Source organism: Chrysochloris asiatica, unplaced genomic scaffold, assembly GCF_000296735.1.
Source record: "Chrysochloris asiatica unplaced genomic scaffold, ChrAsi1.0 scaffold00100, whole genome shotgun sequence".
NCBI classification, from domain to species: domain Eukaryota; kingdom Metazoa; phylum Chordata; class Mammalia; order Afrosoricida; family Chrysochloridae; genus Chrysochloris; species Chrysochloris asiatica.
This window is the reverse complement of record NW_006408618.1, coordinates 6,466,176-6,485,303: the sequence shown is the minus strand read 5'-3', so window position 1 is coordinate 6,485,303 and position 19,128 is coordinate 6,466,176. Positions and strand designations below refer to the sequence as shown.

Here is a 19,128-nt window from a genome sequence, read left to right as displayed (position 1 = left end):
GAGGACGGGGTTAGTTGCTGCAGGCAGATGGTGTCCCTGTCTGACGACTTCAAAAAATGCCTCTCTGTCTCCCTGCGCCGTGGTCACCCGACCCGCCCTACATCCACACCGACAATGCCTCCTGTGGCAATGAGCCCCCCCACCCCCACCACCACGAAGGACCGTGCCAGTTCCTGTGGCCCCGCTGGCTCTCTGGGCGCACCCACCCTCCGAACGGGTCCGCTCAAGCCCCACACTCCAAGCTTCGTAGTGGGCGGGCGCAGTCCAGGAGTGGGAGGCGAGTGCAGGTGGGCGGAAGCTCAAAATGCCCACAACTCCCCAGCAGCTTGATCCTTCAAAAAAGCAAGTCCACAGTGTTGAAGGCTAAAGTCTTACGTTTGCCCAAAGGCTGTCTGTCTAGCAGGCGGACACCTCCCCTGTGCAATACCATCCACACCTTCTCCGGAGCTCGTGCACCTGTGCTGCCCGGTCAGGGAAGCGCCAGAAGTCTCACATTCTATTATTTTTTAATTCCATTTTTACACAAACTTGTTGGAGTCTTCTTGTATCACAGCTTTGTTGAGGCTCCAGGTTAAGTTCAAGCAAGATGAGCAAGATCTTGAACTTGTGTTTGAAATAGCTTATTTTGAAATGTATATAGAAAGATCATCAAGAAGGGATGATTTTATTTAGAGAATAATTGTTTTAGGGGGAAGTTTTTTTGGGATTTTGCTGGTTTCCTTGTGGAGTAAGAAATGTATATTAGAGATTTGTAAGTAAGGGATATCATAATGATCATTTAGTGTTTACATTGTTATCTGTATCATTTCCTTTTGTCATCACAGATTTCCTGATTGTTTCAGTAGTTCAGCTTGTATGCTAGTTTATTTATTGAAATAACATTAAGTATTAAGATATTCTATCATCCTCTCATAATGGAAGAAAGAGAAATGGCTAGAATTTACACATAAAAAATAATTACTGATAATTCTCTTAAGACATGTTATTAATTTGCTAAACTTATAAATCTTTCTTTACTATTTACCTAATACGTTGTTAGCATTAATAATTGAATAAGTTGTAGTATGATTACTAGAGTAGAATTAAAAGGCTTGTAAAATATTTAAGAACAAAAGTTTGTTTGTAAGCAGAGCTGTGCATCAAAACACAATCTCTGCTACTTGTAATTTGTTAACTTAATCTGGACAGAGGTAATCATAACAGTTTGAAGGCATTTTAAGTAAATCTCTTATCCTGGAAGACTGAATAACTTTAGAAATAGGAAATACTAAATTCTTAAATGTCATTATAAATGTCACTAGGATAGGTAAGTAGTCCTACTAACCAAATATATACTTCTGCCCTTAGTATTGAATTTGACCGAGATTGTGACTATTTTGCCATTGCTGGGGTTACAAAGAAGATTAAAGTCTATGAGTATGGCACAGTCATCCAAGATGCAGTGGATATTCATTACCCCGAGAATGAAATGACCTGCAATTCTAAAATCAGGTACTTAGATTATTTTGTTGGCATGATGCAGTATGTGTATAGCTATTGCTGTCTGTGGAGTTGGTGTGGATAAGGTGTAGGATAAGGTCATTTGAAGTGCAAGGTTATTGGTTCAAACTCATCAGCCGCTCCTCAGAAACCCTATACAGACAGGGTCACTATCAGTTGGAATTGACTCAACAACACTTAACAACAAAAATATTAGTTATCTATAACAAGGATCCCTAGTGGCATAGTAGATTACAATCTGGGCTGCTAACCACAGCATAGCAGTAGTGTGAATTTACTTGCTGCTTGGCAGGAGAAAGATGAGTCTTTCTGCTCCCATAAAGATTTAAAGCCTCTGTAGGTTTGCTGTGAATCAGAAACGATTCGGTGGTACACAACCACCACTAGCTATAATTTGCATGAGACTTAATTTGCTTTTCTATGTGACATCTTACTCATCAGGTGAATATTATACTATGTAGGAGGGAGGTTCAAAAAGTTCATAGATAATTTCTATTATCTTTTAATTCTATTTTTCCATGTATATTTTGAAGCTCCCTTATATAGAGAGGATATTTAGCTTAAAATAATATGTTTATATTATATTTATATTATATTAAATTATAGATAATTTGTTGCTTTTCCCCGTTGAGAGATATTATGTGTTGTTTTTCTAATTGCCAAATGAAAATGCATTCATTCACTTAATTAGATAAAGATCTTTGCTGGAGATGGCCTTTGATGGAGTGTTGAATAAAAGGTTACATATAGATAGGAGCTCTGGTGGTGCTGTAAGATCAGCAGTAGATTGCCAACCACAAGGTTGGCAGTTCAAACCCACAGCCACTCTGGGAGAAAGATGAGGTGGTCTACTCCTGCAAAGATTTATAACCGCAGAAACCCAGTCTAGGGTCACTATGAGTCAGAACCCACTTGGTGGCAGAGGGTTTATTGTGTTGTGTTTTGTTTTTAGAATAGTTTAAATCATTTGGTTGTTACTTTTAATTATAATTTCAGCCATAAACTTTTATTAGTCAGTCTTCTAGATGTTAACTTGGAAACTCAATTCATATGATTCTGGCACAGCTGGATCCTGAAGCTTACTCAATGTGATCAGGTCTCTATCATTCTGTTACAAAATGCTCTGGGCCCCTTACTTAGGCCTCTGTGACCTTCACTTATAGATAAGTCTTCTCGAATATCGAAGATGGCTAGTGGTAGGTATCACCTGATACTGATAACTTTCAATAAAAATCTAGGAATAGTGACATGTCTCTTTTTTCCTGTCTTGTAAGCAGAACAATGATTATAAGCTCATGTATACCATTTTCAAAGAGTACTATTTTTTCTGAAAACATTAAAATTCTTTATATTCCATTGTTACTTATTTTTATTTAAAATATTGCTTAACTCTATTTCTCTTTTAGCTGTATCAGTTGGAGTAGTTATCATAAGAACTTGTTAGCTAGCAGTGATTATGAAGGCACTGTCATACTATGGGATGGATTCACAGGGCAGAGGTCAAAGGTCTACCAGGTAAATAATTTTTGGTTTTCTTTCTTAATAATTATACAGGTTCATGTGCTTTATAACTACAGATTTAAAGTCACTATTGAGGGTCTTTTTTTTTTTTTTCTTAACTTGGTGGTGGTGGTGGTTATGTGCCATGGAATCAGTTCCAACTCATAGTGAACTCAGTATAAGGTTTCCGAGGCTGTAAATCTTTATAGGAATAGAAAGCCTCATCTTTCTCCCATGGGACCACTGGTAGTTTCAAACTACTGACCTTGAGATTAGCAGCCCAATTCATAACCACTACGTTATCAGAGCTCCTTTTTGTACTTGTGTAATAACTAAATATGCTTTCCTGAGGCATCCCTTTAGATGTTTACATTTGTGGACTATATCAAATGAATTTCCAAATACAATGATTTTGGTTAATCCACATATGAAAAGTTTGGGAAATATATTGCAATGACCATCTTAACTTGCTCTTCATTTAAATTCCATATAGCCTGCTTTTTCTCTCTTTTCACATAAGAATGAATCTTATCAAGTTGTTTCTTTTTAAAATTTGCTTTAATTATTTAAGAATATATACTCTATTGGAGTTTAATTTTTCTTCTAATTCCAGGAGCATGAAAAGAGGTGTTGGAGTGTTGACTTTAATTTGATGGATCCTAAACTCTTGGCTTCAGGTTCTGATGATGCAAAAGGTACTGCTTAAAGCTCTCGCTTCAACCTCTGCCCATAATTCCATTTGCTGTCAAGATTAAACACTTATTATTACTCATAGCAGGCCTTTGTGATTACTGATTTACTAAGCAAAACAATCTTATTTCTCTTTTGAAATGAAAAAATGACTATATTTCAGCCTCATGATTATGTTTTCTGTATTCATGCCACCTGGTGACATTAACCAGGCCCCTTAGATGCTTTCAAAAAAAGTAAGAAGACTCATTTAATGGTGTAAATATCCAATGTGTGCAAGAAGATTCTCTTAGTGAACTTTATAAGATTTCCATCTAAAAATTCTATCTCTTCTGCTAATTTAATGAATCTGTCTTTTCTATTTTTTCTTTCATGTCTCTATTATTTCTTTTACTCAGTTGTACTTACTGCCCATTTTTAGTTTCTGTTATCCTCATTGTTAGGATTATGTAGCCCTTCTAAATGTCTTTTTTTACCTTGTAGATAGTAGTCTTAATTTCTTTGCCCTTTCCTTCCTTTTTTTCTTTATGACATCCAGACTAGACAGTGGTTATATAGTCAAGGGTAAATTTATCATTGGAAGCTGTATGTCTACTTGAATTGTAGCACCATGTTTTAATTTTGTAAAGAAATTTTGCTATGATAACATTTTGTTAACTGTTGGTATATGTGAGGGGGTTGCAATCATTACAGTGAAGCCAAGTATATGACTTTTTGAATGTAAAACTGATAATCTACTCTGTAAGCCTTCACTCAACTCACCATAGGAGGTTTTAAAACATCTGTAGCTTTTCTGACCATTGCTTACCTGTAAATTGGGACATAATTGTTGAATGTTGTTGTTTTGTTTTTCATGATTTTTCATATACACACACACACATATGCATATATATATATACACACACACACACACTTGCCTGTTTTTTTGTTTTTTGTTTTTTGTTAGCATAGGTTTAGTGTCATTACGTAATATTATTTTGTCATCCAGATTGATAACAAGACAATCTGCTTGTTATTTTTAAAGAGTTGTTGGAAACTTGTTAAAGAGTTGTTAGAAGTAAACATCCCTAACATGAAAGACAAGAAGGTAAGCATCCAAGAAGCTGAACAAAACCCAAATAAGATCGATCTCAAAAGAAAATCACCAAGGTATACCATAATCAAATTTTCCAAAGACAAGGAAAGAATCTTGAGAGCATCTTGGGAAAAACAACAAGCTACTTACAAAAGAGAGCCAAATGACTAAGCTCTGATTTATCAGCAGAAACTATACAGGCAAGAAGGCAATGGTATAACATACACAAAATTCTGAAAGAAAAAAGTTGCCACACAAGAATCTTACACCCAGCAAAGCTATTCTTCAAATATGATGGCAAAATTAGGATGTTCCAAACAACAAAAATTACATGACTTTTTATTGTTTTGTTGTTGTTGTTTTTAATTTTAAAAATTTTACAGATCAACTTTATAGACAATGCTAAAAAGTGTTATTTGGGCTAAGAACCAACAACAGCAGAAAACAACCTGAGATTACCATAGAAAACACGGGATCAGAAACACCAATTTATAATGAAGTCAGCTACAAAGCAAAAAGAGGAACTAGCATAGATACAAAACTTCCAAATGTAAAGGAAGTCAAGTAGATTTCAAGATAAAACAGACTGTCTTAAATAGGGTGAAAACTAATCAATTACAAAGTAATCTTAAAGAAAAACAATGTACCTGCACATCAAAATTGGAAAAAAAAAACAAAAAAACTGAAAGATTTAGTAAACACAATAGAAATGAAACTGAAAGAAACTCACATACAAAATGAACTTAGAACAGAAATTTATACAGAACAAAGAAAACAACAGTACCACAAAAAAACACACCAGCAAATGGCAACAATCAATTCATACCTATCAGTAATTACACTGGATTTAAATGGATTAGATGCAGCAGTCAAGAGCCAGAGCAAAATGGATAAGGTGCTTCAATATGCTGTCTATAAGAGAGTCATCAAAAAGATGGAGACAACCTAAATGCGCATCTACAGAGGAATGGCTAAACAAGCTTCAGTACAAAGCATACAATGGAACAATGCAACATTGAAAAATATTGATGCATCTGCAAAACACCTTACAACACAGTTGATCCTAGAGGACACTAGGCTAAATGAAACTAGTCAATCATAAAATGACAATTATTGTATGAGACCAATGTTGTAAAAAATTAGGAAACGTTTTATTAATAAAAAACATTCTGTGATGGTTAAGGGAAATGGAGGGGAAGGAAAATTATTAACAGTTTATAGAGTAGATGGAGTCCTGGTGTGGCGCTGGTGATTGATGTGGACTGTAAAGTTGGTTGGATCTGCAAGGTCGGCGGTTCAAGCTCATCAGTTGCTCCTTGAAAACCCTATGTAGGGTTGCTGTGGGTTGGCACTGACGCAGTGGCGCATAACAACAACAACATAGGGTAGACACATATTAACAAGGGTGACATGGCAGGCAGTATGCAACAGGAAGGTCAGGGGAGTAAAGATGAAGGTGCGGGAGGCATAGTGGGGAATGCAGTGTTAAAGTGGAAAGAGGTAAATACCGCTAACTGGTTGCCATCATTGTAATGATGTATATGATTTGTTGAATGTAAAATGTATGATCTGCTCTGCAAACCTCCACTCAATTTACAATAAAAGTTAAAAAAAAAACTATCAAATGTCTCAGTATAGCAGTAATACAGGTGGCACTTACAACACTGTTTAGTTTAACTGTATCACAGTGATTTGTAGCGTGCTGAACAGCTGTATGAAGGGATGAATGCACAACATATGTTCTCTCAGCTCTGCTATTACAGCATAAAAGTAATCATGGGAAGTACATAAGGAATGAGCGTGAATGTGTCTAATAAAACTTTGTATACACTAATTTTAATTTTTGTTATTTTCATGTCAGAATATTACTGCTTTGATCTTTTGTCAGTTGTTTAAAAATGTTAAATCTGTTCCTGACTCTTGTGCCATGCAAAACCTATTTAGTATACTGGATTTAGCCTATGGGCTATAATTTGCAGATACTGCTCTAGCCACTCAAGTATGTGTGTGAAATAATTTGACCCTTGTATAGAAGTGTGGAAACAACCACATACTTAGGATAAAGAGCAGCTCCTTCGTTTCTCCCAAATGCTCTTGTGTTCATTCACTCTGTGTTCCACAAATCCCTGACATCCACTTTTTTGTATTCCCTTACTTTATATGTTTTTTTCAGTAAAAAATTAAATTGAATCATACAAGAAGTAGCCTTTGAAGCAAGACTTCTTTCACTTATCAGAATGTATTTTAGCTTTATTCATGTATATGCTAAGTCCTTTTACTTTATTGATGAATAATATTCCAAAGTATGATATACCACACTTTTTCCATTCACCAGTTAAAAGCCATTTGGTTCATTTCCAGTTTTAAGCAAGCATGAATAAAAGCACCACCTTTAAATTTTTTTAGTTATAAAAGTTTTTATTTCTGTTGTTAAATACCCAGTGAGATTGGTGAGTCATACAATAAATATATATTCAGCATCAAAATATGACAAGTTGTTTTGCAGAGTAGCTGTAAATTTGTTATATGTTGAATATCTTTTCATAGTTTCATTTGCCACTCATGTCACTTGTAAATAAATACAGATTTTAGTAAAGTACCCATTCAGATTTTCCGCCAGGTTGTTTTTTTTTATTGTTTAGCTTAAGAAATTCTTTATATATTTTAGAATTTTCCACTTGAGGCTTTTTACTCCTCAAAGATTTAAAGCCTTAGAAACCCTATGCAGTGTCACTATGCATCTCCACCTACTCAGTGGCACTAAACAACAACAACTAACCTAAAGTTTGAGGATGGAACTCACGCAATAGCACCATGAAAGAAAAATCTAACAATCTGTTATGAAAATAAACTGTTTTCATACAAATTACTGGCAAGAAAACCTTATGGACCAATTCTGCTCTATAACATATGGAGTCACTGAGTGAGAATTGACTTGAAGGCAATGAGTTGTATATTTTGGCCATTAGTCATTTGTTGTCTGGTAGCGTAGTGGTTATGAATCGGGCTGCGAACCTTAAGGTCAGCGGTTCGAAACTACCAGCCGCTCCACGGGAGAAAGATGAGGCTTTCTACTCCCGTAAGGATTTACACCCTCGGAAACCCTGTACAGGGTCGCTATGGGTCGGAACCGACTCCACGGCACTTAACAACAACAACAAAGTCATTTGTCGGGTATGTGATTTACAATTTTCTCCCATCTGTGACTTAAAGGATTTTTGGTGGCAAAGTAGGCTAAGCTTTGGACTGTTAGCTTTAAGGGTCAGTGGTACGAATCCACCAATCTCTGTGCAGGAAATAGGTGAGGCTGTTTGCTTTTGCAAACATTTATAGTCTCAGAAACCTAAGCAAGCTGTTCTACTCTTGTTCGTTAGTGTTGCTGTGAGTTACAGTTTACTAGATGGCAGAGGGTGGGTCTGTGACTTATCTTTTCATTGTGTTAAACAGTGTTTGAACAGAAGATTTAAATTTTAATGAGCTTGGCATTTATTAATATTTTTCTTATATAGATAAAATAGTATCCTATCTAAGAAGCTTTTATCTAACGTAGTGTAATAAAGATTTTGTCATGTACTTCTGGAAGTCTTATTTTAACAGGTTTTGTATTTCTCTATATGATCCATTTTGAGTTCAGTTTTGTAAAAGGATGGGTTGAAGTTAATTTGTTTGTTTTAGTTCTTTTTATGACTTGTGGATTCTGAGTTGTTCCAGATTGATCTGTTGAAGAAATTTCTTTCTCTATTGAGTTGCTTTTGCAACTGTGTTCAAACAAATTGCTCATGTGTGTTTGAATGTGTCAGTTCTTGACCCACTGAGCTGCTCCTAGGTTCTTGACCTGAAGAAACTGTGTGAGATAATAAAATTTTTGTATTTTAAGTCACTGCATTTGGAGATAAATTTGGTACAGAAACTCCTCCTATACCAGGTTTCTGTGGGTAATAACCGACTCCATGGCACTTAACAACAATATAACTATCTAATCAAAGGTCTAGTGTCTCTATGTGACTAAATTTTAAAGAAAAAATGTCTTTATGTTTGGTAATTATTACTGTTAGAAAGCAGAACTTTGTACTTAATTCTTCATGCTTTATATAGATCTGAAGTTTCATAAACTTTTTTTGTGAAATACCACTACTTCACTGGTTGGCATTTTGTTCAAGAGTATCAGATAACCAAATTTACTCATCCCTGCAAGTCCTTAATAACAACTTAGGCTTTCTTAGTGTGTCTAACTTCTGTCCGTGTCTCTTTTATCTTCTACAATGAACTCTTTCTTAGGAAGATTTGGTGCAAATGGACAGACATATGGTGGGTTCTGCCTGAGGGTTTCTATCTGCTGTACATTAGAAATGATTCTGACATTATTAAAGAAATTCAATGTGTTTTGTGATTTGGGAGGGAAAAATTGTTCTAAGGAATTTAGAGACTATTAAAACCAATTTTAAAGATTATTAGATGATATCTAGGATAATTGGATTTTTTAATTGGGTATTTTCTAATTAGACTAAAAACTCAGGCTATACTTAAAAAAACAAACTTTCCTTTACAAGTTAATAATAAAGACAAGTTAATAATAAAGAAATTAAACTGAAGACACAAGTTTCAGGTAACAGTTTCTTTCCTAAGCTAACTATAGATACTATTCAGGACAATTTTTTTTTTTTTTTTTAAATCCTCTCTAACAATGAATGCAGTTGTTCTAGTGGTCACTATTTTGATTATATACTGTTTGAGAAACCAATATATACATAAATGTGGTATGTTTTTACTTAATTGCCCTAAGTTTTTCTCCTTGAGGATGATAAATGTATTTAAAATGTTTTTATTTGATTTTCCTTACAGAAGGAAATTATCATTAATAAATGCTGAAATTGTAATTTTTGAAGTTTAATGAAACGCTTATGATTATAGTTAGTTGCCATCAAGTTGCCTCTGACTCATGACAACCTTATGTCTAAGAGAATAAATATTGCCCATTCTTGTGCCATGTTCTTGATCATTGGCATATTTGTTTTGAGTCAAGGGTTTTTGTTGGCTAGTTTTTGAAAGTAGATCACCAGGACTTTTTTCCTAGTCTGTAAACCCCTCTGAAAAGAAATTCTTTCTCCATGGGTGACCCTACTGGTAGTTGAGACGCTGGTGTCTCCAGCATCTCATCAACATGCAATCCACCACAGTATGACAAACTGACGTACGTATACATATGTTTGTGCTATTTATGTGTGTGTGTGTGTGTGTGTGTGTATGTATATGTATATATATATATATACATACACAAAAAAAAAAGGTTTCTTTTCAGAAGGGCTTCCAGACTAATGAATATATATATATATACTGAGAAAGAATGACTTATATTTTGTCTCCTTATTCTGAAGAGCACCTTATATGGATTAGACATTTTCTTCTAACACTTTCATGATTGGTTAATACCTTGTCATTTACGATGCTACCTTAGAATCTTCAAATTATTTTAACCTTATTTCATCATACCTGTTGTCTACTAACCATTCTGAAAGTATAGTATTTATATAACTTCATTTTTCCATATCTTCATATTTTAAAACTTACATAATAATTCAGACGGTTACGTTGAATTCGAGTATTTTTTTATATTAGAAATTGAAGTTATGGCAGCTGCCTTTGTGACTTGTTTTCTAAATGTTAATGTTTTACTCCACTGAAAATTTTGCTACAGAAATAAAAAACACATGTGACACTTCTAGTTGTACTGTTAGTCTCTTAGTTCTGATTCATTTTTATGTTTGGTGGTGGTGGTTGTGGTAGTGGTGATGTGCTGTGGAGTCAGTTCCGACTCATAGCGACCCTGTACACAGTTTCCGAGGCTGTAAATCTTTATGGGAGCAGTTTGCCTCATCTTTCTCCCGCAGAACAGCTGGTAGTTTCAAACTGCTGACCTTCTGGTTCGCAGCCTGATTTGTAAGCACTACGCTACTAGAGCTCCTTATTTTTATGTTTAATTGTATTTAACCACCGTAAAACACTGATAACTAACCCTTGTTTGTAAAGGTTCTCAGTGAATAATAGTGGGATTATAGGTACAGTGGGTTTCCCATAAGTACCTGTTAAGGATTAATTTTGGTTTGCTTCATTGTTAGAATACAAGGCTACCAAAATCCACTTAATAATATTGAGTGCTATGTTTCGCGTGTAAACTTTTAGATATAGCCAGCCATCTCATACCAGAATTGTGTATCTCATGCTAGAAAGATTATATATTAATTGAAACCACCTGTCACTTCTTTCGGAAAAATAACATGAAACAAAATTTGCTATTCAAAAATTCTTTTTCTTTATTTAAATAATGAGTATTTTTCTCTGGGAAGGCTAATAGATTCACCAGATTGTAAATAGCAGTGTCTTCATCATGATTAGTTTTTACGCAGAGATTTCAAATGTTAGAAGAATGTTCTCAAGCGACAGAAGGTACATCTTCAAAGAAAGATCATCAGGAAAAACCCAAAACGAAAATGTCAACATGACTGGCTACTACAAGACTAAGCAAGTTGTTCGCTAGGAAGCCATCAAGGCAAGCAATCAAGTTCCCTTAGCAAACCCCCATCTAAGACTGAAACTCAAAGGGAACACATGAGCAGGCATGTAAGCTTGCTGACGACCACGTTGGTTTACTGGTGAGTGGAAGAGGGGGAAAGGCAGCAATGAAGAAATGGGCTGATTTCAACCATGTTCCATGAACTCCCGTTGACCTGGAGATGAGAGAAGAGAAAGGGCTGGTTGGTCCAAAGTGTGGTGAGACCTGGGGACACTTGAACCCATGGACAAGGACATAGCCACAGCGGGCTAGAGCTCAAAGTGAACCATCCAGCTGATATTAAGTGAGGGGAAATGCACGAGAACACCCAAACTTGCAGATAGTACCCATTTGACCTAGTCTCAATGGCTTGGTGATCAGAACTCGACTAGAGGAAGATTAAAAAAAATTTTTTTTTAATGAAATGTAGGTAAATTGCTACAATTTGATGAACTTGACCTATACTCATGGAGGTAGTAGCTCAAAATACCAACAGAGAAGGAAGGAGTCTTCACATCAAGTATCAGTGCTGCCCTCCCTGTATGCAGGGTAGGTAGAGATGGGCAGCTTAGACATTGGCTACCTAAAAGGAGGGGGCGGTAAAGGCATGGAGCGACTGGCTTAGAAAGCAAGAGGGAGTTTAGTTTAAGAGTCCCACTGCATAGCTTTCATCTTGTCTAGATGGGTCTGGTAAAAAGAGATGGGGATAAGATTCTTATGATTCAGTATTAAGTAATTGTTATCATGACTAATTGCAACTGTCACAATTATAAAGGTAGATATTTTGTAACAAAAACGGGGGAGTAGTTAATCTTTCAGTCCATAAAAGTGGACCCTAGCACCATCAAAAGGAGAAGAGTTCAAGTGGAATGCAGGAACTTATCCAGAGAAGCAGTGACACCAGAGATGGCAGCAGGTATGGGGACATGGAGAGAGGGAGCAGCTAAGGACTCTAGATTCATGGAAGAGAGAGACTGAGATCTGGCATCCATGGAGGCAGACTTATAGAATGTGCCCTTTGTTGGTGTGAATTATTATATATGCCTGAGTGTTTAAAAAAAGAAAAGAGCTAAAGTGAACAGAGAGAAACATTGTTAACTGATGGTACATGGAGGGGATTATAATCATTGTAATGAAACAAGGTGTATGATTTGTTGAATGTAAAACTGTTGATCTGCCCTGTAAACTTTCACTCAATTCACAATAAAAATAGTAAAAGTAAATACACGAATAAATTGGTACATTTGGAGCTATAATGTACCAATTGGTACATTTGGAACTATTGTTTCCCCTGTTCTTTCTAGGTTACTGTATTAATTCTGCAGAAAAAGATCCTAACATTCAACTATGCTTCTGAGGGGTAAATGCAGTCCAATCAAGTTTAATTCTATTCCTCATCTGTACTACACAAATACTGTACTACTTCCTTACATCATCACCACCAAAACTAAGTCAAACCTTACTTGTTAAGGTCACCCTCCTAGAATATCAAGTCTGCCCAATTGTTCAGGTGTCAGCCTCAAGCTTGTAGTCCCCAAGGCATCCTTACTTCTGATGTACTGCTAAAAATTTAAGAGTTCTATATACTACTTAAATAACCATGGATTTCTAGAACATACTTGGAAGAAGTACATCCAGAGTGCTACTTAGAAAATAAGATGCCAATACTTCATGTCATACTTTGGACATATTATCAGGAAGGGCCAGTCCCTAGAGAAGGACATCATGCTTGGTAAAGTGGAGGGTGAGCAAAAAGAGGGAGACCCCAACAGGATGGATTGGCACTGTGGCAGTTAAAATGGACCTAACTGTGGCAGCAACTGTGAGGATGGTACAGGACCAGGTGCTGTTTCGTTCTCTTGTATGTAGGGTCGCTCTGAGTCAGAACCAACTTGACAGCATTTAACAGCAACAACAGCATCTACACTTTCAGGATACCAACTGCAAGCTTGAGAGTCCCCAGGAATCTCCCCCTTGCTTCTGATGTACTGATTCACACTACTCCTTTGTGTTCAATAATTCTCTAGAACGACTCAAAGCATACTTGCAATTATACTTTTATTTTGTGTTCCAAAAAAGCACACATTATCCTCCCTTATGCATTGCTATTTGCCACCAACCCTTGGGGAGTCAATGGTTAGAGCTTTTATGGGAGTTCCATTACTTAGGGTAAAGGATACAGTAGTTGCTTTAGAACATTTGTTATACAATGCCTTACCTTTTTCTTCTAATTTCAAGTCATATCTATGTTTTGAATCATGGAACTTTCTGATCTTTAAAAATTTCAGTTTAGACAAACTATCAAATATAAAAACAAAAATTTAAATTTAGCTAAATTTTAGACTTTATTACTTTAAGATTAGTTAAGTTACATAACCAAATCCTACCAAAAAAATTTTAATTCATGGAATTTTTAACTGAAAGATAAAATAAGAACTCCCAAGTGCTTTAAAAGATGTTTTTACTCTAATATATACCGTATGTATAAGAGTGTGTTTGTGTATGTGTGTGTGTGTAGCATATATGAGGATGAGTAAAAAATTACCCGTACTCTTGCTGTCAAATGTATTTTAATCAACTTTTAGAAAAGACAGGCACATCATTTTTTTACATAATCTCCTTGGTTTCTAATACACTTTGTTCATCTCTCAATAAGCCTTTGTAGTCCATCATTAAAAAATGTTTTAGGCTGTGAGTCATGAACGCACTGCGGTCTTCACTTCATCAGAGGTGAATCTTCCTCGAAGGGCTATTTTCAGGGGACCAAACAAATGAAAATCTGATGGAACCAGATCAGGACTACAGATAGGATGTTTTAACACCCTAAAAGGAAGCTTTTACAGAGTGTCAACAGTCTGGACAGAGGTGTGCAGGTGCACTTTGTCATGCAAGATCTAAATGTCTGAATAGCAATCCTCTGTGTTTAGTCTGAAGTTTAGGCTTCAGCTCCTCAGTGAGCATCTCACTGTAAGGAACACTATTAATTATTGAACGTTTTTCCTAATTGTGTTCCAATACTTGTCCTTGAAAATCCCAGAAAACTGGAAGCAACAATTTTTTAGCTAATGGTTGACTTGTGAACTTTTTATTGGTTGGCAGTTGAGGATGTTTCCATTTCATACTCTAGTGTTTACTCTCAGGCTTGTGATGAATCCATGTCTCCTCACCAGTAACTATTTTTTATAGACTTTTACCTTCCTTTGAATAGCAGTACAAATTTTGTTTGCAACTGTCAGAACACTTCTGTGTATGCTCTTCCATGAGTTTTTTTAGGTTCCCACGTTGCACAAAGTTTTTGAAACCTGTCTGCCATGGCTTATTTCATAGGTATAGCCATGGCTGATTTACATATGATTTGCCACAAAATTTGCTGCCACTCATCTATTCTACAGAATCATGTCACATGCACACTCAGTGTTAGCAGCTATGGACATAGATGGGTATTTTAATATGACCGGAGTGAGGATAATTTTTGACTCATCTTCATATATGTTACTTAAAGAATACTAAAAGGAATGTACATACAAAGGGGCTTCAAAACTTTGTAGCAAAATCTCATTAACTTTTAATTCCATTTTCACGTTCTTACTGTATTCATCTCATATACCTATTGCTTAACTCAGATCGTTCTTTCCACTCTTCCTTTATGCCTTACTTATAGTAGTACCATGTTAGTACCATGTTACTTGTCAGTATACATCTATTAGTATCTATGATAATTTTTTTAAAAACTTTTATAATTGTGAATTTGGTGAAGGTTTGCAGTGCAGTCAGTTTTCCATTCAACAGTTCACACACATTTTATTTCATGTCATTGATTGCAGTCCCCTTGTGTTTTCCATTGCCATTCTGCCTCCTTCCCTAACCCTTCTGAATTTTATCCTTAGACACATGCTGCCCTTTTAATTTCCACTGGTTTATTATATTCTAGAGAGTGCATACCTCCCTAGTAATATTGCCACACTTATAGAACTGCACATTGTTTGGCTGAAAAATGAGCCATGGGGGTAATAACGGCCATAGTGTCAGGGTGTCCACCAGTTTCTGTACTGACCAATAAGCCTGGTCTTTATTTTATAATGTTGAGTTTGCAATAAGCAAACTTTCTCAGTCAGAAGCATTTGCTAATGATATATTTCTTTTTGTTTTTATTGACCTTTGCTTTTAGTGAAATTGTGGTCTACCAACCTAGATAACTCAGTTGCAAGCATTGAGGCCAAGGCTAATGTGTGCTGTGTCAAATTCAGCCCATCTTCTAGATACCATTTGGCTTTCGGCTGTGCAGGTAAGAAACGAAAGTCCAATTGCCTTCGTTTTGTGATGACTGAGAATCATCATGGCTAGTGTAGGAAAGCATTTGAAAAATAACTCTTCTTGTATGTTTAAATTTTGTTTTGGTTATTACACTCTAATTTAGAAGTGTGCAGTATGCCATCATTACTCTTTTAGTGCCATAATTGAATTGCACTTCTGTGTCAGCTGTGTTTAATACTTAAAGATGGGTTTCTCTTGGTTATTCTTAAAATCATTAAGTAAATTAATGCTTATAACTTAGGTCATAATGATGTTTAAATAGTTAAGCTATGTTGTATATGTTGTTTTTGCATAAACAGAACAATCCTTTTTATTTATTTATTTTTTAAGGAAGTCTATAATTTATTCAGCAGTTATTTATTGAGTTTTTACTATGCCTCAAACACCCATCTAGGGACAGTGAGTAAGGTAGAGTTTGCTTCATGAAGTGTATGCTAGCATAATAAGTTCTCAAAAAAAAGTTAGCTTTTGTTAATTTTTAGCTAGGGTGACCATATGTCTGAGACTGTTTTACTTGATGTGGTTCTGTGGGATAAAGCACTAGACTGCAAGGTTGATTTGAACCGCAAGGTTGGCAGTTCAAATTCACCAGTCCCTACTTGGAAATCTATAAGGTCTGTTGGAACTAACTCTACAGCGCTTAACAACAACAATCTTACTTTATACTTTATACCTATTGTTCCATTACAATTAATAGTAATGACCTCTTTATTCTGAAATGTGACATGGATTGGAGGATGTGTCATATAGGCAACCTTTTCTTAATTCCTTTTATTCCCTCTTGAAGAGTTATTAAAGCAATAAAAGTCAAAGCAGGGAAAACATCAAGGGAGGTATTGACTAACATGTGAATGTAAGGAAAATATTCTTTAATTAGTATATAGAAGGTTTATTTCCCATGATTAAATGCAATACTTTTCCATTTGAACCTACTATTCCATTATAGAAATCCTTGTTTTGCCACTTACTAGAAATGTGACTTTGGGCAAGTTAGTTAACATATGTGTCCAAGTTCCTTATCTTTAAAATAGAGATATACTTTGGGGTGATTCAGGGGATCCTAAGGCGCTCTGGTGACCTTACATAGGGTTTCCAAGGAGCACCAGCTGCTTGGTCACTATGGGTCGGAAGCGACTCAATGACACTAAACAACAACAACAAGAAGGAGCTCTGGTAGCGTAGTGGTTACGAATCGGGCTACAAACCTTAAGGTCAGCAGTTCGAAACTACCAGCTGTTCCACAGGAGAAAGATGAGGCTTTTTGCTCCCGTAAAGATTTACAGCCTTGGAAACCTTGTACAAGGTCGCTATGAATCAGAACCAACTCCACGGCATATAACCACCACCATTGTAGTGCTGCATGACAAGCACAGGACTGATAACTGAAACACACTAATTTCCCTTTGGAAACTCTACTCAAGGTCACTATGAATTGGAACTGACTTGATGGCACGTAACACCAACTTAATGATTGGTTCAATATTATCATTAATATTTTGTCATGCATGTAATAAAGTATACATTCTTAATTTACTGAGAATTTCATGATATGTGCTATTTTATAAATATTCTCACTAACCACTGATCATTATCTATATATAGAAGTTATTAGCAATATCTAGTATATACAAAGAGGAGTTCGGGTAGCATAGTGGTTACGAGTCAGGCTACTAACCTCAAGGTCAGCAGTTCGAAACTACCAGTGGTTCCGCGGGAGGAAGATAGGCTTTCTGCTCCCGTAAAGATTTACAGCCTCGGAAACCCTACACAGGGTCTCTGTGGGCCAGAACCGACTCGACAGCATTTAACAACAACAACAATGTATACAAATGTCAGATAAGAGTATCTTCAGACTTTTTTGTCTTGGAAATGGAAATGTGCTTTAAGAATGTTTCTACTATTTGGTAGGTCTGTCCTGCCCCAAATGTTAAACTTTTTTCATGCTTTTTAAAGTTAAGTTTTACCATTTTTTTCCCATTTAAATCTTGAGGTTTATATTTTCCAATTCAAGAAAAACTCTTTGGGATTCATATTTGTTCATTTTGGAGCTATTGACGTTATTATAATAATATTGTTGTTAAATGCCATCCAGTCGTTTCCGACTAATCACGTCCCATTATAGGGTTTCCAAGGAGCAGCTGGTGGATTTGAACTGCTAACCTTGTACTTCAAACTGACCTTGCAGTCCAGTGCTTTATTCTGCAGTGCCACACCAGGATTTCCATTATAGTAATAGTTTTCCCAGATAGTTATATGGAATGCTTATTGTTTGGATTAGTTTCTATATTGGATACGATTTTATAATTTTTATCTTTTATGTCCTGGACCTTTTCTGTTTAAGTTTTAAGAATATATTTTATACTTTCTGATACTATTTTAAATGAAATATTTTTCCATTCATTCTTTATAGGTACTTATTGTTACATTTATTAAAAGCTGATGCTACTTGGATTTTTTTCATGTACTAGATACCTTATAAACTTTTCTTATTAGTTCGAATGGCTTTTTAGTAGTCTTCTGAATTATTTAATAATACGTGATATCAGACAAAATAATAGTTGTTGTTTTTTTTCTTTTTCAATGATATATTGCATTTTCTGCTTCCAAGACAGCCTTATATGATCCTGGTGATAGTAACTTCCCTCAATTGTTTTATTTAATTGAAAGGGCTTTAGTGCTTAGGAGATTTACTTTTGCAGAATATTGCATACTATATTCAGTTCACTTTTTTTTTAATATTTACTTTTTCTTCCCCCAGTTAAGACTTAAGTGTGATATTTTAGCAAGTACCTTTTCAGCATCAGTTGTTATGATCATATGGCTTAATTAGTTGGTATTTGAGTTATAGTTATATATTGTCTAATAATGAATTATATTTGTGTTACTGCAATAAACTTTGGGCATGATATAGAATTACATTTCATTTCTTATACATTTCGTATTTTCACATCTATATCATAAACTAAAATGATTTATAATTTCCTCTTTCACTCTTTTTTTTTTTTTTTTTTAAGTTTTTATAAGGGATAGTTTACATGGGAGAATATCGGTTTTACACTCATCATTTCACTGTGATGATTACAATATCCTCCATGCATCACTGTGATGATTACAATATCCTCCATGCATCATCATTCAAGAGTATTTGCTTCCATTCCCTCTTGTTTGTTTCTGGTGGTGGTGGGGAATGTACACAAAACCACTCAGGAATATATACTCATTTAAACAATCAAAGGGCACATTTTGCAAGCCTGCCTCCTGCCTGCCAGCACACAGCCTTTTTCTTTCTATGAGTGTAGAGTCTTCAGGTGCTCTAGCTCTCCATGTCCTCATCTCTGGTGTCGCCGCCTCTCTGTATAGTGTCCCACATTCTGTTCCTGCTCTTCTCCCTTGATGGTCCTAGGGTCTTCTGTTCCTGGACTGTAAAATTAACTACTCCCCCATTTTTGTTACAAAGCTTCTACCTTAACGTTTGTGACAGTCACAATTACTCATGATA

General features: G+C 35.6%; 1 protein-coding gene across 3 annotated transcripts in view; it reads left to right on the top strand.

Moving 5' to 3' along the window:
* Positions 1–19,128, top strand: part of RFWD2 (ring finger and WD repeat domain 2, E3 ubiquitin protein ligase) — a 265,833-nt gene that overhangs the window by 167,227 nt on the left and 79,478 nt on the right. For all 3 annotated transcript variants that reach the window (XM_006867072.1, XM_006867071.1, XM_006867070.1), the window contains 4 exons: positions 1,348–1,491; positions 2,907–3,015; positions 3,614–3,695; positions 15,484–15,600. In XM_006867072.1, coding sequence (XP_006867134.1) covers positions 1,348–1,491; positions 2,907–3,015; positions 3,614–3,695; positions 15,484–15,600 — 452 coding nt within the window. The remainder of the gene's footprint in view (positions 1–1,347; positions 1,492–2,906; positions 3,016–3,613; positions 3,696–15,483; positions 15,601–19,128) is intronic.